Source organism: Oncorhynchus clarkii, chromosome 17 (genome assembly GCF_045791955.1).
Source record: "Oncorhynchus clarkii lewisi isolate Uvic-CL-2024 chromosome 17, UVic_Ocla_1.0, whole genome shotgun sequence".
NCBI classification, from domain to species: Eukaryota; Metazoa; Chordata; class Actinopteri; order Salmoniformes; family Salmonidae; genus Oncorhynchus; species Oncorhynchus clarkii.
This window is the reverse complement of record NC_092163.1, coordinates 16515428-16540037: the sequence shown is the minus strand read 5'-3', so window position 1 is coordinate 16540037 and position 24610 is coordinate 16515428. Positions and strand designations below refer to the sequence as shown.

At 42.7% G+C, this 24610-nt stretch overlaps 1 protein-coding gene across 1 annotated transcript; it reads right to left on the bottom strand.

Moving 5' to 3' along the window:
* Window positions 1-1398: 1398 nt before the first annotated feature.
* LOC139370348 (CD276 antigen-like) lies at window positions 1399-17245 on the bottom strand. Its single transcript, XM_071109773.1, has 8 exons — window positions 17225-17245; window positions 12908-12990; window positions 12348-12692; window positions 11371-11691; window positions 5460-5585; window positions 4986-5018; window positions 3766-3812; window positions 1399-3134 (listed from the first exon to the last, which is right to left on the bottom strand). The coding sequence occupies exons 2-8, from the start codon at window positions 12978-12980 to the stop codon at window positions 3129-3131; spliced, it is 951 nt and encodes a 316-aa protein (XP_070965874.1). The 5' UTR covers window positions 12981-12990; window positions 17225-17245; the 3' UTR covers window positions 1399-3128.
* Window positions 17246-24610: the final 7365 nt, after the last annotated feature.

Below are 24610 nucleotides of genomic sequence, written 5' to 3'. Positions count from 1 at the left end.
ATATGGGGTAAGGTACATATGGGGTAAGATACATACGGGGCAAGGTACATATGAGGCAAGGTACATATGGAGTAAGGTACATATGGGGTAAGGTACATATGGGGTAAGGTACATAGGCCTCAAGCAGACATGTATTGTATTGCTTTTACAGTGACTTCTGTGAACTGTCTAGGAAAGATGGGAAACCATAAACTCAAAGTGACAAATTAAAATGACATATACTGAATATTGAAGGACATACTCATTAATGGGAAGGTGGACTGCCTTCGAGCTCCTGTCAAAATGGACATAAAACCTACTATTACAATTTAGCTTAAAACAAATTAAATCAAAAAGATCATCATTAAACCAAAAGCGATGCTGATGAACAATAAATAGCCTACAAGTGAGGTTAATGCTTAATCCATTAACAGATTAACAATAAATAGCCTACAAGTGAGGTTAATGCTTAATCCATTAACAGATTAACAATAAATAGCCTACAAGTGAGGTTAATGCTTAATCCATTAACAGATTAACAATAAATAGCCTACAAGTGAGGTTAATGCTTAATCCATTAACAGATTAACAATAAATAGCCTACAAGTGAGGTTAATGCTTAATCCATTAACAGATTAACAATAAATAGCCTACAAGTGCAGTTGATGTATTAATAGATTATAGTTTTATTACAATATTATATTGTCTTTTTTTTGTACCTATTATCAAATCACTTGACAATCACTTCATATACAGACAGGAGTCCTCTCTCATCTTGGCCTCTTACACTACGAAATAACATGTCTTAATTTTGTTAGAATTGGCAAATTGTCATAACTTTACACACAAACATCTCAAGCCACCATAGTAGAGCTGAGCAAAAATGCAGGCTGGCATAGAGATAGGTTAATCATATCTGTATCTACAGTGCCAGCTGCCAAGTTTGCACTTAAGCAAGAAGGAACAGATACTGTAGAAGGGTTGGAAGGAATTGTGGGAGGTGTAGTCTTGCTGTGGACGGCATTCACCTCAAGTTACCTCAATACAACAACAGATTTCTCAGTCGATATGTAACGCCATCACCAGCAACACGATAGCAGTAAAATGTGAACTGAAACGATCACTATATAAATATAAGACAATTGCTGCCCCTTGTATAACACAATATGTTTTGAAATGTTTTTCCAAAATGATCATAATCAACCACCAGGTGAAGATGTTTACGTCACCTTGAAACTTAATTAATAATTTACTCTAGTCCATCGTTTTTCATGTTTACTGTTGCATTCCATTAAACTGACTTCATGGAGGCGGGCCTGGGCAAGACATAGACATGGATCTGAATTTTCCAGCAGCAGAAAGAGGAAGGACAAAACAAAAGAAACTGCTGCGGTAGCACTGTTGAAGCAACAGGCTGGCTGTTGGTAACAAGGTTGGTTTAATGTTACAATAAGTTCCAGATATTACACAAAGTCAAGTCAAAGGATGACTTCAAAATGGCACCCTATTCCTTCTAGTCAAAAGTAATGTGCTATTTAGCATAACATTTCTTCTCATACACATTGTAGCAGAATGAAAGCCCAGGGAGGACAGTGGCAGGCACAGCAGTATCTATTGAAACCTGATGATCAACAAATCGTTGGTCAAATGAAACATGTCGTATTGCACTGTACAGTCTTGCGAAACCTCAGAGGCGAAATTAGTTTAACTTCATCTTTTTGAAAAAGTGCTGTGTACACTCATGAACAATGTTCCCTCTAAGCTGCGCATGTGCAGCTCCCCGGGACTGATACGCAGAAGAAATATCAGCCCTGTGCGAGTCTGAACTTTACTCAACTTTCTAGAGTTTTGCCCGTTAGTTAACACTATCAGTGTTTCCCTTTACTGTGGGAATTGTGATCGAATGAACGCAATATCAGCCACTTTCAATACAACATACCGAAACAAAACAAACAGTGCAATACTTGCTATGCAAAACTAAATATATAAAATATTTTGTTGTAGGCAGAACGCATCAGAGTAGGATTCTATTGCATTGACAGGCAGACTTGTACTCTACGCAGACCAGTGTGCCAATAACCAATCAGAGCTGCAGTAGGCCTATATACAAATAGACCATTGTCATATATAGATCTGTGCCATTCACTTTGAACTGGACTGCTTTTACAGCATGAGCGGTTGTGAGTAGATCAAAGCAAGAACTATATGTAGCGACTTGTGCACATTTGTACATTTGTTCACTAGTTAGTGAGTTATTAGCCCAGTTATTGATAATTTGTAGTCAGAAATGTGGGAGGGGGGGAGGGGGGTGATTGCTTCCTACAAGAACACAAAACTTGTGCATTTCAGCCTTGAATACGCTAAGTAGCCAATAGGCAGAGGGTAGCATAATTTGTGTCATTCTCTGTCATAATGGTATGGGAATAATGATGCAAGTGGTTTCTTGCATCAAACAACACAACAACATTTTCAATCACCTCCTTGTCTGAAGGACAAGTGGATAAACAGGTTCATGTCAAGTCCTACATGTTTTTTTCAAAAGTCTCATGGAATGTAGACTTACATTGAACACCGCACATTGGCTGCTACTGTTGGCTGAATGATAGAACAGCTATTTCCATGTTATAATGTTATGGGATGCATTTTCTCCATTGTTTATTATGGTAGGCCACTCTGGTAGGCCTACATTATGATCAAATAGCCACAGTACCCTACTTGACCACTGTTAAAACTAACTTAAAGCAGGAACAGCCTGTAAACCTGCACCGGAAGTTGCAAAGAATTTTCACAGTATTCAAATTTGCTCTTAGCAGACCTGAGTTTTAACAATCATGCTGGTAGAATCTACAGTTTACCTACACCATGGCAACTCTGTATATAACAATTTATGTTAGGCTTTTAAACATAGGCTGTTAAAGAGTTATATCATTTGTAATCAACCACAGTGCTTAAAGGCTGGCATCCTCAGTAGATTATGAAGAAACAAATGCCTCAAATCAGAATGACCTGAGTGCCAAAGTGACTGTCACCGAACACTTAACAGGAAACAGTCCATCAAAGGACAGTGAAGGTGACAAGCTCCTTATTGATGGTCAAGGAAACAGCCCCTTCCAGAGACTGCCAGTTAACTAATCAGCTCCTGTCGCTGTTTAGACCTGGCAACAGGGAGACAGAGGGAGAGAGAGCAAAAGAGAGAAGGCGAGAGAGAGAGAAGGAGAATATTGTTACAAAATAATAGAAAGTAAAAACAGGAGACACTTCACTAATCATTACAAGGAGCACGAGCAGCATGTAAACTACAAGGTTAACTAGAAGATAATCAATCATAAAAAAAATTAAAAAACATGTCCTCTATGAAGCTATGATGCTGAATAGCAAGAGAGCTATTATAAATACAATAGATGTTGATACAATATGTTTTAGATAGATACAGTGGGGCAAAAAAGTATTTAGTCAGCCACCAATTGTGCAAGTTCCCCCACTTAAAAAGATGAGAGAGGCCTGTAATTTTCATCATAGGTACACTTCAACTATGACAGACAAAATGAGAAAAAAAATCCAGAAAATCACATTGTAGGATTTTTAATGAATTTATTTCCAAATTATGGTGGAAAATAAGTATTTTTGAAGTGTACCTATGATGAAAATTACAGGCCTCTCTCATCTTTTTAAGTGGGAGAACTTGCACAATTGGTGGCTGACTAAATATTTTTTTGCCCCACTGTATATTCATTAGATTTACAATATAAATATATTCATTGTAGATTGAACACGTGGATACAGTACCTCCTGCCTCAACATATTGATCATGCCTGGTATCTGTTGGTGGCCACCTAAAAAAGAAAAATGCTAAGTGAGAAGCTAATCTGTGACATATTGTGGAGGAATGTCATCTAACGTTTAAATCTCCAGAGGAGCATTGTCTTCTCCAAAGTTCAGTAGAATTAAGAGTTGGGCAGAAAGAGAAAAGTTAGTCAAGACAGCAAGTCTTTCCTCTCATTGCAGATAGGCCCATATTTCACCCAGCATTACATAATAGTATGACCCAAAGAAATAATCTTCCTTCACTACAGCCATGCAGCTTAACTACCTTAATTAGAAAAGGGGTAAGTCAATTCTTAAGATTTCCCCATGAGAACAATGGTAAAGCAGAGCCATCATCATCGCCAACTGGTTTGGTAAACAATTAGTCATCCGGCCTCCATTTTCTACTCCACTTGTGACGGAAGAAACACTACCCTTTGACCTACATTCAATCACCCTAATAGTCATGTTTAATAGGAAAGCTAAGTCAGATACTGTGTGTACAGCATATCAGATATTACACAGGGACAGATACAGGGACGAACTGGGACAAGAAATCTAACAAACAGGCAATAATGTCTAACACACAGGCCCATGTTTGCCCCTGGAGGCCCCAACACCTGCCCTGGACTGATAGGACAGATACTGTATGTACAGCATATCAGACAATGTAAAGAAAGTATCTCCCTCTGAAGCAACAGTGAAGAGGAACTGATAGAGGATGTGGTTAGTGAGGAGATTTGGAAGGGTGAGAACAGACAGACATGTGTCCCGGGTGAGTGGCCACAGTTTCACAGTTTTACTGTCCAAGGCTGAGTGGCTAGTTTCACAAACCAAAATCATGTGAATGCTAGCCTGGTCAAATATCTGTTTGTACTACTCTTGCCAACTCCATAGCTCATTGTCAAGACAAAGATGTTAGGCATGACAATGAGTGACAACGGGTTGGCATGATAGCCCAAACAGACTGGCACTCAGGATATGTGAATGCATTATGGAATGTTGTTTTTGCCTTGGAAAATGTAATCATTTTCACTTGTTGAGTTAAAATTTTGATCAAATATTCAAAATATGATGTTGGTCATTATAAAGTATATGTATTGCTTTTACAGTGACTTCTGTGAACTGTCTAGGAAAGATGGGAAACCATAAACTCAAAGTGACAAATTAAAATGACATATACTGAATATTGAAGGACATACTCATTAATGGGAAGGTGGACTGCCTTCGAGCTCCTGTCAAAATGGACATAAAACCTACTATTACAATTTATCTTAAAACAAATTAAATCAAAAATATCATCATTAAACCAAAAGCGATGCTGATGAACAATAAATAGCCTACAAGTGAGGTTAATGCTTAATCCATTAATAGATTATAGTTTTATTACAATATTATACACTGAGTATACAAAACATCAAGGACACCTGCTCTTTCCATGAAATAGACTGACCAGGTGAATCCAGGTGAAAGCTATGATCCCTTATTAATTGATTGGCTGAGTTACCAGACAACATTACAGGTTGTGTAATCCCCCATGCAAGGCCAAAATGGATGACTGCCAGAGCATGCAGGCTTGGCAGAGGCAGGGCCACTGTACAGGTTAATCTAGCACCAGCTAGCATGACAAACAGGTACATGATCAGGTACATGAGTATGACAATTAATGCACTTACGTTGGGCAGAACGCCTCTTAAAGAACAGCAGTGCAGCAAGGAGTCCAATGATCAGAGAGCCTATGACTGCAACCGGGGTTAGCCATTTGGTGGTGGAGACAATATCCAAGTGGTCACTTTTAATACCTGGACAGACAAAAAATGGACAGAAATTAGGAGTTACAAAATAAATAGAAAATTCATATGAAGTCAAGAGAAAAAGCGTCACGACTTCCACGGAAGTCGGCCCTTCTCCTTGTTCGGGTGGTGTTCGGCGGTCGACGTCACCAGCTTTCTAGTCACTACCGATCCATTTTTCTGTTTTGTTTTGTTTTGTCTGATTACATACACACCTGTTTTACATTCCGTCCTTCTGTTCTGTCCGTGATTGTTTATGTCGTTAGTGGTTGTGTTCGTGTTAGAGTTTTGTTGTATGTTCCATTTTGGAACAGGACTTCTCCCGCCGCTTCCATCTGGGGAAGGGAAGGTCCGACTCTGGATGACTACAGGACTTCTCCCGCCGCTTCCATCTGGGGAAGGGAAGGTCCGACTCTGGATGACTACAGGACTTCTCCCGCCGCTTCCATCTGGGGAAGGGAAGGTCCGACTCTGGATGACTACAGTACTTCTCCCGCCGCTTCCGGGCAGTTTTTGATCATCCACCTGAAGGGAGAGCGGCGGGAGAGAGATTGTTCCATCTGAGACAGGAGATGAGGAGCGCTCAAGAGTTCGCACTGGACTTCAGAACTCTGGCAGCTGGTGCGGGATGGAATGACCGGGCCCTGATCAACCACTACAGGTGTAGTTTACGTGAGGACGTTCGTAGGGAGCTAGCCTGCAGGGACACTACTCTCAACCTGGACCAGCTGGTGGACTTGTCTATCCGGCTGGATAACCTGTTGGCCTCCCGTGGACGTCTGGATCGGGGTCCGCCTGTAACATTACCAAGCACATTGGATCCCACACCTATGGAGTTAGGAGGGGCTGCTATGAGGGGGACCGGAGGGGGGACCATTCCCTGTACCAGTTGTGGCCGCAGAGGGCACACTGCTGGTCGGTACTGGGGTGGTTCTCCAGGAGGTCGAGGTAGCAGGCGGAGCACTGGTGGGTCATCCCAGGTGAGTAGGCACACAACTCACCCAGAGTCCCCTGTTGCACACATGTGGTTACCTATAGAATTTCCTGAGTTCTCCCCACATTCCCAGCATAAGGCGCTAGTAGATTCAGGCGCAGCTGGGAACTTTATTGACCGCTCCTTAGCACATAGATTAGGGATTCCTATTGTTCCTGTTGATGTTCCCTTCCCTGTACATGCCTTAGATAGTCGTCCTTTGGGCCAGGGGCTAATTGGGGAGGTCAAAGCGCCCATTGCTATGAGAACGCAGGGGGATCACGAGGAGAGAATTAGTATCTTCCTGATCGACTCTCCTGCGTTTCCTGTTGTATTGGGTCTTCCTTGGTTGGCCTCTCATTATCCTATTATTTCGTGGCAACAGAGGGCTCTCAAGGAATGGTCCTGTCAGTGTTCAGGTAGGTGTGTTGGTGTTTCCTTAGGTGCCACTACGGTGGAAAGTCCAAACCAGGTTTCCACCATGCACATTCCCCCCGAATATGCCGATTTGGCACTCGCCTTCTGTAAAAAGAAGGCGACTCAATTACCACCCCATCGACAGGGGGATTGTGCGATAGATCTCTTGGTAGATGCTGCACTTCCCAGGAGTCATGTGTATCCTCTGTCACAGGAGGAGACGGTGGCTATGGAGACATATGTCACCGAATCTCTGGGACAGGGATACATTCAACCTTCCATCTCACCTGTCTCCTCAAGTTTATTTTTTTGTGAAGAAAAAGGATGGAGGTTTGCGCCTGTGTATTGATTATCGAGGTTTAAATAAGATAAAGGTAAAATACAGTGTTTACACGGGCGCGTTTCTTCACAAAATTGGACCTCAGGAGCGCTTACAACCTGGTGCGTATCCGGGCAGGAGATGAGTGGAAGACAGCATTTAGCACCACTTCTGGGCATTATGAGTACCTCGTCATGCCGTACGGGTTAATGAATGCTCCATCAGTCTTCCAATCCTTTGTAGATGAGATTTTCAGGGACCTGCACGGGCAGGGTCTAGTGGTGTATATAGATGACATTCTAATATACTCCTACACACGCCGAGCATGTGTCCCTGGTACGCAGGGTGCTTGGTAGACTGTTGGAACATGACCTGTACGTCAAGGCTGAGAAATGTCTGTTCTTCCAACAGTCCATCTCCTTCCTAGGGTACCGCTTTTCAGCGTCAGGGTAAGAGATGGCGAATGACCGCATTTCAGCCCTGTGTAATTGGCCAACTCCAACCACGGTAAAGGAGGTGCAGCGGTTTTTAGGGTTTGCCAACTACTACCGGAGATTTATCCGGGGTTTTGGTCAGGTAGTGGCTCCCATTACCTCACTGCTGAAGGGGGGACCGGTGCGACTGCAGTGGACAGCAGGGGCGGACAGGGCTTTTGGTCACCTGAAGGCTCTGTTTACCTCGGCTCCCGTGCTGGCTCATCCTGATCCCTCCTTAGCGTTCATAGTTGTGGTGGACGCGTCCAAGGCAGGGATAGGGGCTGTGCTGTCTCAGCGCTCGGGTACGCCACTAAAGCTCCGCCCCTGTGCATTATTTTCGAAGAAGCTCAGCCCGGCGGAGCGAAACTATGATGTGGGGGACCTGGAGTTGTTAGCTGTTGTCATGGCTCTGAAAGCGTGGAGACATTGGCTTGAGGGGGCTAGACACCCTTTTCTCATTTGGACTGACCACCACAATCTTAAGTACATTCGAGCAGCGAGGAGACTGAACCCTCGTCAGGCAAGGTGGGCCATGTTTTTTACCCGTTTTGTTTTCACCCTTTCCTACAAACCAGGTTCCCAGAACGTTAAGGCAGACGCACTGTCCCGGCTGTATGATACAGAGGAGCGGTCCACGGATCCCACTCCCATAATTCCAGCTTCTCGCCTGGTGGCACCGGTGGTATGGGAGGTGGACACGGACATCGAGCGGGCGGCACGTGCAGAGCCCACTCCCCCGAGTGTCCAGCTGGGCGTCTGTACATTTCCGTTTGATGTCCGCGATCGTTTGATCTGTTGGGCTCACACGTCACCCTCCTCTGGTCATCCTGGCATCGGTCGGACGGTGCGCTGCCTTGCTGGGAAGTACTGGTGGCCCACTTTAGCTAAGGACGTGAGGGTGTATGTGTCCTCCTGTTCGGCATGCGCACAGTGCAAGGCACCTAGACACCTGCCCAGAGGGAAATTACAACCCCTTCCCGTTCCACAACGACCATGGTCACACCTATCGGTGGATTTCGTGATGGATCTTCCCCTGTCGCAGGGTAACACCACGATTCTGGTCGTTGTGGATCGGTTTTCTAAGTCCTGCCGCCTTCTTCCTTTGCCCGGTCTCCCTACCGCTCTACAGACTGCGGAGGCCCTTTTCACCCACGTATTCCGGCACTACAGGGTGCCTGAGGATATAGTTTCTGATCGGGGTCCCCAATTCACGTCTAGAGTATGGAGATCGTTTATGGAACGCCTGGGGGTCTCAGCCAGCCTTACCTCAGGTATTCACCCCGAGAGTAACGGGCAGGTGGAAAGAGTCAACCAGGATGTGGGTAGGTTTCTGCGGTCCTATTGCCAGGACCGGCCGAGGGAGTGGGCGGTTTACATCCCCTGGGCGGAGATGGCCCAAAACTCCCTCCGCCAATCCTCTACCAACCTATCACCATTTCAATGTGTGCTGGGTTATCAGCCGGTCCTGGCACCATGGCATCAGAGCAAGATCGAGGCTCCTGCGGTGGATGAATGGTTTCGGCACTCAGAGGAGACATGGAACGCTGCCCATGTGCGGCTACAACGCACCGTCAGGAGGCAAAATGCGAGTGCTGACCGCTACCGCAGTGAGGCCCCGGTGTATGCACCGGGGGATCAGGTCTGGCTCTCGACCCGAAACCTGCCCCTTCACCTGCCCTGCCAGAAGCTGGGTCCGCAGTTTGTGGGTCCATTTAAAGTCCTGAGGAGACTGAACAAGGTTTGTTATAGGTTACAACTCCCCCTGATTATCACATTAACCCCTCGTTCCATGTGTCTCTCCTCAGGCCGGTGGAGGCTGGTTCGCTCCAGCAGTCTGAGGTGCGGGAGGTTCCTCAGCCCCCTCTGGACATCGAGGGGTTCCCGGCATATACCGTACGAGCCACCATGGACTCAAGGCGTCGGGCGAGGGGCCTCAGTACCTGGTGGAGTGGGAGGGGTACGGCCCGGAGGGTACCGGTGGATGACATCCTAGATCCCTCATTACTACACGAGGTTCACCGTCTCCACCCGGATCGCCCTGCGTCCCGTCCTCCTGGTCGTCCCCGAGGCCGGTGTCGGCGCGCTCCTGGAGCCGCGCGTCAAGGGGGGGGGGGGGGGGTATTGTCACGACTTTCGCCGAAGTCGGCTCTTCTCCTTGTTCGGGTGGTGTTCAGCGGTCGACGTCACCGGCTTTCTAGTCACTACCAATCCATTTTTCTGTTTCGTTTTGTTTTGTCTGATTACATACACACCTGTTTTACATTCCCTCATTACATTCCCTATTTTACCATCTGACATACATTTCTGTTCTGTCCGTGATTGTTTATGTCGTTAGTGGTTGTGTTCGTGTTAGAGTTTTGTTGTATGTTCCATTTTGGAATTTTGCTTTATTCTTTGAGTAAATACAGTTGGATTACTCCATACCTGTGTCCTGCGCCTGACTCCGCTTTCACTCTGAACCCAATCGCTGACAAAAAGGTTAGTTGTGCTTGGGTCAATGTCAGTATCAGGGCATTTCACACACACAGACTTGAGCTCTGTTCAAATCTGCATGCATCTTAATAACCTTTTACTGCAGTGAGCTAAATCAAGGTCACAAAGAGAGATTATTAGTCTTAAACAAATCTTGAAGACTGAAATATAACAAAACCCTTTTGACATAGAGACACCGGATTTGTTAAAAAAAATACAAAAGAAAGGAAAATAACATTCCACCCATGAGGCCAGAGAGGGCCCTTTTGGTCATTGACTGCAAGACTGGGCTACTTTACTTCCCATTGCTAAGAACAATTTGTTTTGGCATTAGATGCAAGAACAACAGCTGGATGACCGTAAAAGGAGTTACTCTTGGTTCGTTCAGCCATTCCTATGGTGAAAAAGAATGGGGAAAGAATATGGTTTTGAGATAAATGCCGAAAATAAGGTCAGAGGTTAACAAAGGTTTTGTAGATTTTATACATTTTGTTCTATGAGATACTATCAGTCAGTTAACATGACCTTTATGATTTATGAAGCCTTTATGTGCTTTATTAAATTACATAAAGGCTTCAAAATTCACAAAAAGTTATGCTAACTGATTAAGATTCTCTCGTAGAACAAAACATATAAGATCTCCTAAGCCTATGCTTATCACAGACCTTATTTTTGGCGTTTATCCAAAAACTCTACAAAAACTCCATTCATTTCCCCATAGGTTTCGTCCAACAAACCATTGGGGGAGTTAGTGACTACAAAAAGATGCCATTACTATTGCTATCTATTGTTTCTTACCCAAATCAAGACAAGCATTTGTATTTTTTCCAGTTTCAAGGAAGATGTTCAGTCAGATTTGGGAGCATGTTACGGCCTGACCTACTCCACTCCTCAGTGACATGTTGTTCTCTCATTATAAGGCTGACTTTTATTGCGTTCAGAAATGTGATAAAGATGTCGTTAAAAGGCCTATGTTAATAAAGTAGACTAGATTAAGGCTGAATTGTTTTACAATTATCAGGGTCAGGATGAGGGAATTACGAGAGACTGGCAGGTTTTGGACTTGACCCTGCTTTTACAAAGGGTGACATCACCAACATATTCATACCCATAGGTAGCAGGCACGGCAGCACGTACCTAAGTCTCGCGACGCAAACTGGATCACAAATGACGCCATCCCCTCCTCTGCACCATTGACATTGAGCACTTTGCACGTGTAGTTTGTGTAACTGGATGTGGCCTTCAGCACTGTGAATTTACTGGAGAGGCTGAACAGTCCATTGTCCATCTCTTTGGCCACCAGTTCAGCACTGCGCGTCCAATTGCTGCCGAACTCGTCAAACCACCAGATCAACCCTGTCTGGTGCCCGCCTGTAGAGTTGCAGAAAATGGTCACATCTGTGTTCTCTTTGATGTTGGTCTCAGGGATGGAGCTCATGGTTGGAGTCTTGTACTTAGCTGGAAGAGAGAGAGAGGGAGGGAAAAATATATTATACATGCGGTTGATATACGCTAGTAGTTAGTTAAACAACGTCAGTAGGTAAACATTGTCTAGACGGACTTTGCACCTTTTCAACGTCAATCCAATGGTTATAACTTGGAATGAGATTACCGTAGGAGTGATTTTAATAAACTGGAATTACCTGTCTTCTATCTCTATGACATGTTCTAATTTGGTCTGTGTACACTGTGATTGCATACCAATGGCAGAAAGAAAATGTGGAGGCTAGTTTTGGAAATTTCCACTGGTGCCATTTGAGCATTTGTCATTCTGAAACAAAAAGTTAACAAAGCTCCTGCTGTGCTGTCCCATCACACACTTACACATAGATCTGAACTCCTCTAGTACATCCTTGCCTGTTTGTTTGTGTGTGTGTGTGTGACAACATTGAAAGTTGAATAGAACTTCCTTCCAAAGCATTTTCAGCGTATGGGCATCATAACCTATGAGCCTAGACACATTTAAAAAACATGTTGTCTATTCTTCTATTGCCCTCCAAGCTTGGCTGAATATCTCACATATTTAGTTTGCTCCTTTCATGAACCTGTGTTGACAAATGTGTATATTTTCCTAAAATCACACTTGGTTGAACTGTTGACAGTCTACGACTCACCTGTGACACTGAGGCTGATTGTAGCTGTGGCAATCCCAACATCTGTGGTCACCATGCATTCATACTCCCCCTTGTCGGCCATCTTGGTATTTGTCAACAACAAGGACACATTCATATTCTTCTTGTTCCAGGATGGCTCAGCAAATTTAAACCCAGGGGTTAGCTCCCTTTTCTCTTTATGGTATTCCAACAAATTAGCATCAGCTTTAGCAGCAGCTCCCATTCTCTTCCAGGTCACCGTTATGATGGTCACATCCACAACCACAGGTTTGACAATGCACCCTAGAATTAACTGCTGACCATAAACCCCATGGTATTCTGTTTTACACTCCAGTTTGACAAATGCTGTTAGTAAAATAACAGAGAAAAAAATGTACATTAATACAAGAGAGAATTCATGTTATAGTAGTCAGTTTTATCATGTGGCCAATCTTATTGAACTTTTGGTTAAAAAAAACTAAAAAAACAATATACAGTTCTCCCAAACCACAGAGAAAGGTAACCAGCTGAAAGCTATTTTTGTATATAACCATTATTATGGCATTCATGGCACTACTTACACTCAGAGGAATTTCCAGTGCTGATACAGGCTAAATGGATCGCAAAAAACAGCAAGGAGGTAGCTGAAGTCATCTTTGGATTCCTGAGTAGGAAGAGAGAAATGTACAATGACAACACTTGTCACAACAGTAAGTCTATAGACCGCATGAGGTAGCTTTATACACTGTCTGTCACACAACATGACTCCGGACTGCAAAAAAAGCAATAGGAAGCAGCTCCCTCGCTGAGGCTAGTCAGAGTCTTCACAAGGATCCAGTCTACCACCGCTGAGGCTAGTCAGAGTCTTCACAAGGACCCAGTCTACCACCGCTGAGGCTAGTCAGAGTCTTCACAAGGACCCAGTCTACCACCGCTGAGGCTAGTCAGAGTCTTCACAAGGACCCGGTCTACCACCGCTGAGGCTAGTCAGAGTCTTCACAAGGACCCAGTCTACCACCGCTGAGGCTAGTCAGAGTCTTCACAAGGACCCAGTCTACCACCGCTGAGGCTAGTCAGAGTCTTCACAAGGACCCAGTCTACCACCGCTGAGGCTAGTCAGAGTCTTCACAAGGATCCAGTCTACCACCGCTGAGGCTAGTCAGAGTCTTCACAAGGACCCAGTCTACCACCGCTGAGGCTAGTCAGAGTCTTCACAAGGACCCAGTCTACCACCGCTGAGGCTAGTCAGAGTCTTCACAAGGACCCAGTCTACCACCGCTGAGGCTAGTCAGAGTCTTCACAAGGACCCAGTCTACCACCGCTGAGGCTAGTCAGAGTCTTCACAAGGACCCAGTCTACCACCGCTGAGGCTAGTCAGAGTCTTCACAAGGACCCAGTCTACCACCGCTGAGGCTAGTCAGAGTCTTCACAAGGACCCAGTCTACCACCGCTGAGGCTAGTCAGAGTCTTCACAAGGATCCAGTCTACCACCGCTGAGGCTAGTCAGTCTTCACAAGGACCCAGTCTACCTCCGCTGAGGCTAGTCAGAGTCTTCACAAGGACCCAGTCTACCACCGCTGAGGCTAGTCAGAGTCTTCACAAGGACCCAGTCTACCACCGCTGAGGCTAGTCAGAGTCTTCACAAGGACCCAGTCTACCACCGCTGAGGCTAGTCAGAGTCTTCACAAGGACCCAGTCTACCACCGCTGAGGCTAGTCAGAGTCTTCACAAGGATCCAGTCTACCACCGCTGAGGCTAGTCAGTCTTCACAAGGACCCAGTCTACCTCCGCTGAGGCTAGTCAGAGTCTTCACAAGGACCCAGTCTACCACCGCTGAGGCTAGTCAGAGTCTTCACAAGGACCCAGTCTACCACCGCTGAGGCTAGTCAGAGTCTTCACAAGGACCCAGTCTACCACCGCTGAGGCTAGTCAGAGTCTTCACAAGGACCCAGTCTACCACCGCTGAGGCTAGTCAGAGTCTTCACAAGGACCCAGTCTACCACCACCAGGGCAGAGCATCTACCAGTCATCCGAATGTACGTTTAAATTCAGCTTGTAATAGATACTTTTGTCAGATTAAGCCTCACTTTAAAATGTTGGTTGTTGATTCATATGTGTTGTTGTTTTGATGGCTGTGGCATTTTTATTGTGATTACACACTAATGGTTCTTGTGTTCTTTTAATGTAATAGATGTATCAAGGGATGACACAGAGACCTCTGGCTCTGAGCAGGACAGTGAGCCAGAGCTGCCAGGAGGTGTCATCGAGCCCCTCCCTACTGCATCAAACACCAGATATGTTGTTCCAAAAAAGGATCCAACGGTAGGCCAGGCCTATACTTTAAACTACGCATTTTAGCTAGCAGCTGTTAGTATCTCATCTTGTGGCTCCCTTAATTATAAATTTCCATAGAGACATGACACATTATTTCATGTGTATTTCAGACATTTCAAGTTCCAGAGAAGAGGGTCCTGTACAACTGTGTTTGAAAACATTTCCCAGAACTCAGCATGGTACTAGGAAAAGGGCTTTCAACAGCTCCTGGTTTTATGACAATTCATGGATTGAATATTCTGTAAATCAAGATTTTATTTATTGTTTCGCCTGTAGGCAGTTTTTCTTTGCCCAATGCACCTGAATCTGGCTTCACATCACTGTCAGGTTTTCGTAACTGGAAAAAGGTGCTGTTTAAAGATTCTGGGTTTAAGCTCCATTCGAAGGCATATCAATGCTATGTATGCTTGGAATCAGTATAAAAGGGTTATTGACAGCAACTCATCAATGTTAGATGTCATAAATGAGGGCCGGAAAAAGAAAGTGGAGGAAAACTGTGCTTACATTAAAACAACTGCAGATGTGCTCCTATTAACTGCCACTCAAAACATAGCGGAGAGAGGTCATCGAGAGTCTGACTCTCACAACAAGGGTAATGTTTTGACAATCTTAGAAGAAATAGCAAAGCATGACCCTCTCATAGAGGAAAGGATGAATGCATGTGGCAATGCTAAGTACACAAGCCACCAAATCCAGAAGGAAGTTCTCGAGGGCTGAGCTGAGATGGTACAAAGTGAAGTAATGAGAGAAGTAAAAGAAATTGAAGTTTTTAGTGTAACTGCAGATGAAACCAAAGATTTGGAGAAAAAAAGAAAAAATGTCTTTAGTTGTGAGATCTATTACAACGGGGCCATCCACAAAAGCTTTTTACACTTTCAGTCAGCTGAAAGCTTAGATGCAGCAGGTCTCACAAAAATGACTACAGAAATTATCTTGTGGGGAAAGGCTATGATGGTGCATCCGTCATGAACAGTGCAAGATTTGCATTTTGTGTGCACTGTAATGCACATTGTTTACATTTGGTTCTTGTAAATGCTGTAAAATCAGTGCCTGAGGCAGTTAGTTTTTGCTCTCCTGCAGAAGCTTTAGAACTTTGTATTCGGCTCGTACGTTCATCTCAAGTGGCTTGCAGTTCAGAAAGAGCTTCATCCACAGCAGCAGCCCAAGGAACTACAGATAATTACAGATGTAAGGTGGGCATGCAGATACATGACATGCCGTAATCTGAGGGACAGGCTTCCAGCAGTTCTGAGAGTGCTACAGGATATCACACTTGAAAATAGTGGTGATAGATCACTGGAGGCAAGGAGCCTTCTTTCTCAGATTGATTTACATGTCATAGGGCTTTTGGTTTCCTTTTGTAAAGTGCTTGGTGATGCCAAATGTCTTTCTGACATGCTCCAATCAAGCTCTCTTGACCCAGCAAGGGCTGTGGATCTAGTAGGTGCCCTTACAGACACATTACAGGACTACAGAAGTGAGGGTTATTTTGGAGAACTATGGAAAGAGGTTGAAGAGATGGCAGAGCACTGCAAAACAAGTGTACAAACAGTGTGTAAAAGACAGCCTAAAACAAGCTTACGATTTCACGACTCATTGATGATGAGCACCGTATGACAGAACAAAGTGATGGTGAGAGCTTCCAAAGAGCTATCTTTTATCAGGTGCTCGACAGTCTCACAGCTGAACTGCAGAGGCGTTTTTCAAAGAAGAATTGCAAGATAATGCAACGGGTCCAGTCTCTCAACCCAAAGAGTACAACATTCTTGAATGAGGAGCCTCTGTTTGCCTTTGAGTCAGATTTAGAGGACCTCAAACATGAGGTTCATCAAACCAAGCGGCTTCTTGACAGGAGAGAGAAAAGTGGAAGAGACAGACCGTCTACTCTCCTTGACTTTGTTGTGTTTCTAGAACCTTCTAGAACCTTCTATGAGTGTCGTGGAGGATCGTTACAAAATATAACACTTACAAGAACTTGTGAATTCAATATAGGCTTTTAGTACAAACATATCAGAAGCCTAGATGGTCCGCGGAACACACACTTTTCCAGAGCACTGGCTCTGATTCATACACATACAACATATGAGTCCATCCCACATGGAAATGAAGTTACTTCCCTCAGTCCATCTGCCACCATTATCTTTCAATCTGTGCTTCCTGCTTGTTCACGCCCAATAACGCCCATATCTGCTTTCAGTCAAGTTATAATGGTGACAGGACCTCTTCATGTCCCAAAAATAATACATGCCCATCTTAACCTATGGGCCCCAAACCTCTTGCACTTAGCCATCCCGGATCCGGGATCGTGAATACAGCCTCAAGCTCATTACCATAACGCAACGTTAACTATTCATGAAAATCGCAAATGAAATAAATATGCTAGCTCTCAAGCTTAGCCTTTTGTTAACAACACTGCCATCTCAGATTTTCAAAATATGCTTCTCAACCATAGGAAAACAAGCATTTGTGTAACAGTATTCATAGCTAGCGTAGCATTTAGCGTTAGCATTCAGCAGGCAACATTTTCACAAAAACCAGAAAAGCATTCAAATAAAATAATTTACCTTTGAAGAACTTCAGATGTTTTCAATTAGATGGCTGTTAGATAGCAAATGTTCAGTTTTTCCTGAAAGATTATTTGTTTAGGAGAAATCGCTCCGTTTGGTGCGTCACGTTTGGCTACCAAAAAAAAGCGAAAATTCTGTCATCAAAACGCCAAACTTTTTTCCAAATTAACTAATATCGACTGAAACATGGCAAACATTGTTTAGAATCAATCCTCAAGGTGTTTTTCACATATCTCTTCGATGATATATCGTTCGTGGAAGTGTGCTTTCTCTCCTGAATCCCAGGAGAAAATGCCTGCAGCTGAAGATTACGCACGAATTTAGACAAAGGACACCGGGCGGACCCCTGGAAAATGTAGTCTCTTATGGCCAATCTTCCAATGATATGCCTACCAATACGTCACAATGCTGCAGACACCTTGAAGAAACGACAGAAAGGGCAGGCTCATTCCTGGCGCATTCACAGCCATATAAGGAGACAATGGAAAACAGAGCCTCAAAAATGCTGCTCATTTCCTGTTTGAAGTTGGTCTTGATCTTGGTTTCGCCTGAAGCATGAGTTCTGTGGCACTCACAGATAATATATTTGCAGTTTTGGAAACGTCAGACTGTTTTCTTTCCAAAGCTGTCAATTATATGCATAGTCGAGCATCTTTTCGTGACAAAATATTGTGCTTAAAACGGGCACGTTTTTTTATCCAATAATGAAATAGCGCCCCCATAGATTCAACAGGTTAAGTTCAGCTTGATGTGTTCTTTTGGTATGTCTGTCCTTATTAGGACTCGTATACTATGTGTCTCTTCTCTTCATGTTCTAAAAATATATGCCCTGTGTCTATAGTCCATCCGTTGGTCATTTGGTTGACCCCCTCTGACTGTGGCTGTGCGTCCCTCTGACCTCGGTATGTCCAGCTGTCCTATGCTCTCACGGCCTTACTTTGGTTTCCTGTCCTATACAATAGACAATGCATTTGACCAGAATGGCAAATGCACTCTAAGTGTATCTTTCTCTTGTGGTACAGTATTATGTTTCTCCCTATATGTACATCTTGCTCCCACATGAGCTATTTCGACTTTGTAAGATTTCTGTTTCTTACACCAGTCAGCAGTGCTTCTTGCGAGAGAAGGCTCTCAGCTTTAAAATGGATTAAAACCCACCTTAGGACAACAATGGTTGATGACAGGTTAAGTCACCTCGGAATCCTCAGTGTTGAGTCAAGGTGAGTACGCTCCCTCAACATGGATGAGTTTGTGAAACATTTTGCCAGTTCTCACCAGAACCGCAAAATTATGCTGTTTTAAATCTACCTAGGATAATTTGGCACTTAGATGGTCCCTCTGGTCATGATTAAATCCTGCACTGTGTACTAGCTAGTACACTGACATTCTAAAATGATAAATCCAAAGGGTATCATGTCACAGAGATTTCATTTGGTCCTGATTAGGCCAATTCCAAAACGTGTCTTTGATATTAGTTAACATAATATATATTAGCATAAATATGATACTGCACGTTTGTAATATTGATGGAAACCAAAATGATTTTAATTTTTCAAGTCCATTTCTGCTTGATACCTGGTATGTCAAATTGCAGTGTGTTTTTTTGTAAATTTCCTTTTTTGTAAATAAACTATGCAATTTATTTAACACAAATGCTATCTTATCTCCTTGGTGCTTTATTTTCTGAAAATATTTTGGATGTTTAACCTCTCTGCGCACGGAACCCGGTAGGTAGCGGGATGAAATTCGACAACATACGGTGATCGCTACATAAATAGTCATATTAAACATTCATGAAAATACAAGTGTCTCACATGTTTCGAAAGCCTAGAATCTTGCTAATCCAACTGCGTTGTCAGATTTAAAAAAGGATTTACTGCGGAATAATACGATGCGATTATCTGAGGATAGAGCCCCATAAAAAAACAACTATTTAAACCAGCACAGGCGTAACAAAATCAAACTGCAATAAAATAAATTGTTGACCTTTGACGATCTTCCTCTGTTTGCAATCCCAATGCTCATTGTTACACAATTAATGTTTTTTTGTTTGATAAAATCCATTTTTATAGCCTAACACGAAACATTTTGTGAACCGCTTGTGTCGTGAATTCCGGTAAATACACACACAGAACGTGACTTTTCCAGTCATCTTTGGTTTCATTGCAATCAACTGGTTTGTTTGTAACACAACCAAACCTGATGGGTCATTTCGCGGGACGTATTGACTGAAAGAAACCGATTTGAAGACAACAAGTAATGACATCATTGTGCACCAATGATTTGCCCGCTGTTTCGTTGATTGACTGTATTTCAACCCAATGACCACTGATCGTCTTGAAATCTAGCTGGGTAGATAGCCAATGAGCTGAGGTAAACGGCAATATGTAATGTTTATGTGTTGGAAGACCAACCAATGTAGTAAACTCCGGCGTAAAGAGGTTCATTCGCCATTGACGATTCATACCGGAAGGAGCAACGCATGTTGCGCACAGCATTGTTTTGGTAAAGCGCATATTCCGCTGTTTATATATCAATCAGTATGGCGACTAAGTCAGGAAAAGCTCAATCTAAGTCTAGATATACAGATGTACACACAATTTTAGTAGAAATTGATCGAGTACGATTAATTTAGCGATTCCCAAATGGAGGAATATTTTTTGAATGGAGAGGACATTGTTTTGGACTGGTAAGTTCTTCTCATGCTAATGCCGTTGTTTGAAATGAATAATATAAAATATTATTTGTGAAATGAAATAGCCTATTTGAGGCTGTTGAGGGGAGGGCAGGCCCACAACAATGGCCAAAGTGAAATGGAGACAGCTGGTCTGTCATAATATAACAGAGACAGTAGATCTAGCTGAAATGTCATAATATAAATGAGACAGTAGATCTAGCAGGTCTATAATAATATATTCAACCTTATGTTCCTTGTACTCTACATATATATGTTTATTATACCTGCTGATACAGGGCTCATATGTGAAACTATTCTAAATGAACATTTTCTTTCACAGTGACACTGACTCCGAATGGGAGCCCCCAGTGCCAAGGTGTCCATCCCCCACTGAAGCTGGTTCATCCAGCTCCTGCCACAAGTGGTGTTCATCTGCCCAAATGTATTTCTTCAGGCATGTACAGTGTGTGTGAGAGAGAGAGAGAGAGAGAGAGAGAGAGAGAGAGAGAGAGAGAGAGAGAGAGAGAGAGAGAGAGAGAGAGAGAGAGAGAGAGAGAGAGAGAGAGAGAGAGAGAGAGAGAGAGAGAGAGAGAGAGAGAGAGAGAGAGAGAGAGAGAGAGAGAGAGAGAGAGAGAGAGAGAGAGAAATTGAGCTGCAGTTCTGAGGTAGAGACACTGACTATTCATAGTATGTTAAAGAATTCTAGTGAAGTAACCCTTTTGGACCACACTATCTGCCACATTGAAGAACTCTGGGTGAAGTGAATTATCACTTCTACCTCTAACCAGAAATCATAGGATTCATTCATGCTCCTTAGACGCCAGGTTAGAGTTACACACGCATTTTCTGTCATGGTCTATGGACCTCCTGAAGCAGCCTTGGCCACACCATGTAGAAAACTCTAGTTCCGCCACTGTTTGTAAAGTCATGGAAATTTGTTTCATAATTGTTGTTAACGTAATTCATGAAAGCACACATTTAAATATGATCAATCAATTAAAAAACAACATATCAGCCATTATCGGATTGACCCTTCATTGCATGTCTGTGGTGATGTGTGTGTGCCAGTGTGAGTGGTCCATTGCCCGAGGAGAGAGAGCGAGACATTTCAGCAGCAGGTATAACATAATGACAGATGAACTAGATCACCAATTTAAAACATAACTGCTACAAGTTATCTCGCTAGTTAACTATAGCTATCTAAGCATTAATTCCGTTGTTGCCTTTCCACCTGCACTAAAGAGCCTAAATAGATCTGCACTGTTGGAAAATGGGAATTCTCCTCTATTAAACAGTAGCCATGTAATTGCGACAACGTAAAACAATATTTGAAGAATAGCCTAATTGACGAATAACTTGCTGTGCATAGATCTCCCCCGAAACATGAATATTTATGCCGTATATATAAACATGTCTAGTTGAATACCTTTGAAGTAGCCTACCTTATCCATTTGATCCCTGATTTATTGAATGAGGGAATTATTTTATAAAGACAAAAGTATTTGGTTGTAATGTTAAAAAAGCCAGGAGCTCTCCAGATGGAGGGTTAACCACATGTTGACATGTGATTGACAGTGCAGTTCTATGCGGGGGGCTAAGTGCCTTGATCAAGGACACAACGGCAGGAGGTGGTAGGTCTACATGGGATCAGACACAGCAGCTTTCCAGTGTCAATATTTCTTATTTTTTCATGTAGGCTATAATAATAGTCTTGGAAATTTGGTTAGAATTCATGGAGAAATCATGGGAATGTGTATAAACCGTTAACAGTGAATGATCAGAGGTCTCTATCGCATAATGTAATTTGTGAATTTCAGTGAACATAGTCTAATGGACCGACTTGTAAAAAGACAGCTCCTGCACTTCTTCCATCCCAAGTCAACCATTGGTCTTAACTCAGTTCAGTGTGAATAAGAGCCTCACATAGGCAACAGTCCCCTATTAAGCTATCTATTTGTCACCTACCACCTGGATTGTCAACATGCCTGTTTCAGCTATTTCTTCGGCAGACACATGCAATAAAATGTGAACATTATACAAATAGACAAAAGAGCATAACACTCACTGAAGGAAACACATTATATTATTAAGGAAACAATGTGTGGGAGAATTAATTAAAGTTGCCACCAAAGCTGTTGGAGTTATTCTCCCCCACAATATCCTCATTGCTTCTAGAGCCAATGCAGCTGAAGAATAGGGATAAACAGCTGCAATGGGAGAATAAGGGATTTTCTTTTCTCCCTAGTGAGGGCTACTGGAGGGACCTATCACAGAAAAATGCATTAAATAGGCCTACGGATGCTAAAATGTATGCAATAATCGAGAAACAAATGTGCAGTACCCTCCTCTTCAATTGTTTGTTTTAGCAGTCGTTGCACTCCACCTGGTCTTTGATAGTATATATTTTTTTTAAAATATATATAGAGAGTGTACTGCCTTGCACCTTTGCATTCCCAGATGGTTGTGATGCAATTATCAATTCCTTTTTTAATAAATGAGACATTGTATGGGTGTAATGTTAATAGAAAACATGTTGTATCTGGAGTACACCAGTTAATGAATACATTTAGCAGTAGAATCCCAGTAGAGCTCGGGTAAAGGGGAAGTAAAGGAGAAGGAAGTTCTATAACTATAATTCAGTTTATGGACTCGGCATTTCACCTGGTTGTGGTTTGGGGACAAAAACGAACAAGCAATTCCATATAGTATACTTGACATGTGGAGAAAGCGCCAAAATGTATGATAACACAAAAGGACTCCGAACTTTCTCTTTTACTATGCAAATAGATAAGAGGTGGTGTAGCCTGTTCGACTAGGGAAAGTCCACCATGTATTTTGAGGGTAGCCCTAAGCAAAGAAACCTTACTAGTAACGGTACCTCACAAATCTAACCCTCGTGAAACATAGCCTAACGTTACCCATAATGGTTTTGAGTAGCCACTGTCAGTTGCATATAACTCACAACAACCCGCATGCAGGCAACCTGGTTTTTCTCAGGGTCAACTTTTAAAAAGTTGCACATACAAATAATTGTGTCTCGAAGACACTAACATTTATTTTTCAAATGTATAAAACAAGATCAATGAGCAACAATTAAGAATATTTATTCAGGAAAACATAACAAAGTCTACAGACACGGAAAACGTAAAAATCTTACCTCGCAAACAGTACAGGCTGTTGACGTTTAGAAGGTGTCGAAAGATCTGATAACGATCGCAAAATCGTCCGGCAACAGGCTGTTTGGCTACTTTCGGTTTCGCTATTACTACGGTGACGTATCAATTATTGTGCGTGACTTCAGAAAGTATTGACACCCCTTTAATTTATTCGCATTTGTTGTGTTACAGCCTGAATTTAAAATGGATCAAATCGGAGGGGGGGGGGGGGGGGCACTGGCCAACAGGGCAGCAGGGTACTTACTAGTAACCGAAAGGTTGCAAATTCAAATCACCCAGCTGACAAGGTACAATTCTGTTGTTTTACCTCTGAACATGCAGTTAACCCACTGTTCCTAGGCAATAATTGAAAATAAGAATTTGTTCTTAACTGACTTGCCTAGTTAAATAAATATTTAAAAAAACACACAAATCACCATAATGTCAAAGTGGAATTATATTTTTCGAAATGTTGATTAATAAAAAATGAAAAGCTGAAATGTCTTGAGTCAATAAGTGTTCAACCCCTTTGTTAAGGCAAGCTTAAATACATCCAGGAGTAAAAATGTGCTTAACAAGTCACATAATAAATTGCATGGACTCACTCTGTGTGCACTGATACTGTTTAACTGAGGATGGATTAACAACATTGTAGTTAATCTCCACAATATTAACCTAATTGGCTGAGTGAAAAGAAGGAAGCCTGTACAGAATACAAAATATTCCAAAACATGAATCCTGTTTGCAACAAGGCACCAAAGTAATACTGCAAAAAATGTGGCAAAGCAATTCACTTTTTGTCTTGAATACAAAGTGTTATCTTTGGGCAAATCCAATACAACACATTACTTAGTACCACTCTCCCTATTTTCAAGCATAGGGATGGCTTTATCATGTTATGGATATGTTTGTAGTCGTTAAGGGCCGGATAGTTTTCAGGATAAAAAAAATAATGGATTGGCGCTAAGCACAGGCAAAATCCTAGAGGAAAACCTGGTTCACTCTGCTTTCAGAATGGCAATAATCTAAAACACAAGGCAAAATCTACACTGGAGTTGCTTACCAAAAAGACAATGAATGGACCTGAGTGGCCGAGTTGTAGTTTTGACTTAAATCTACTTGAAAATCTATGGCAAGACCTGAATTTTTTGGTCTAGCAAAGATCAACAACCAACAAAAAAAATGTCAAATAATATTGGGCAAAGTTGTGAGATAAAGCACAATACAGGTGTGGTAAGCTATTGGAGACCCAGAAAGACTCACAGCTGTAACTGCTGCCAAATGTGTTTCTACAAAGTATTGACTCAGGGGTGTGAATACTTATGTAAATTAGATATTTATGTATTTCATTTTCAATAAATTAGCAAAAACGTATAAAAACATGTATTTACTTTGTCATTATGGGGTATTGTGTGTAGATGGGTGAGGGAAAATAAGCACTTTAATCCATTTTGAAATCAGGCTGTGGAACTGTAAAGTAAAGGGGTATGGATACTTCCTGAAGGCAGTGTATATTAACTTTTCTATTCATTGAACAAATATCTAGGTGGA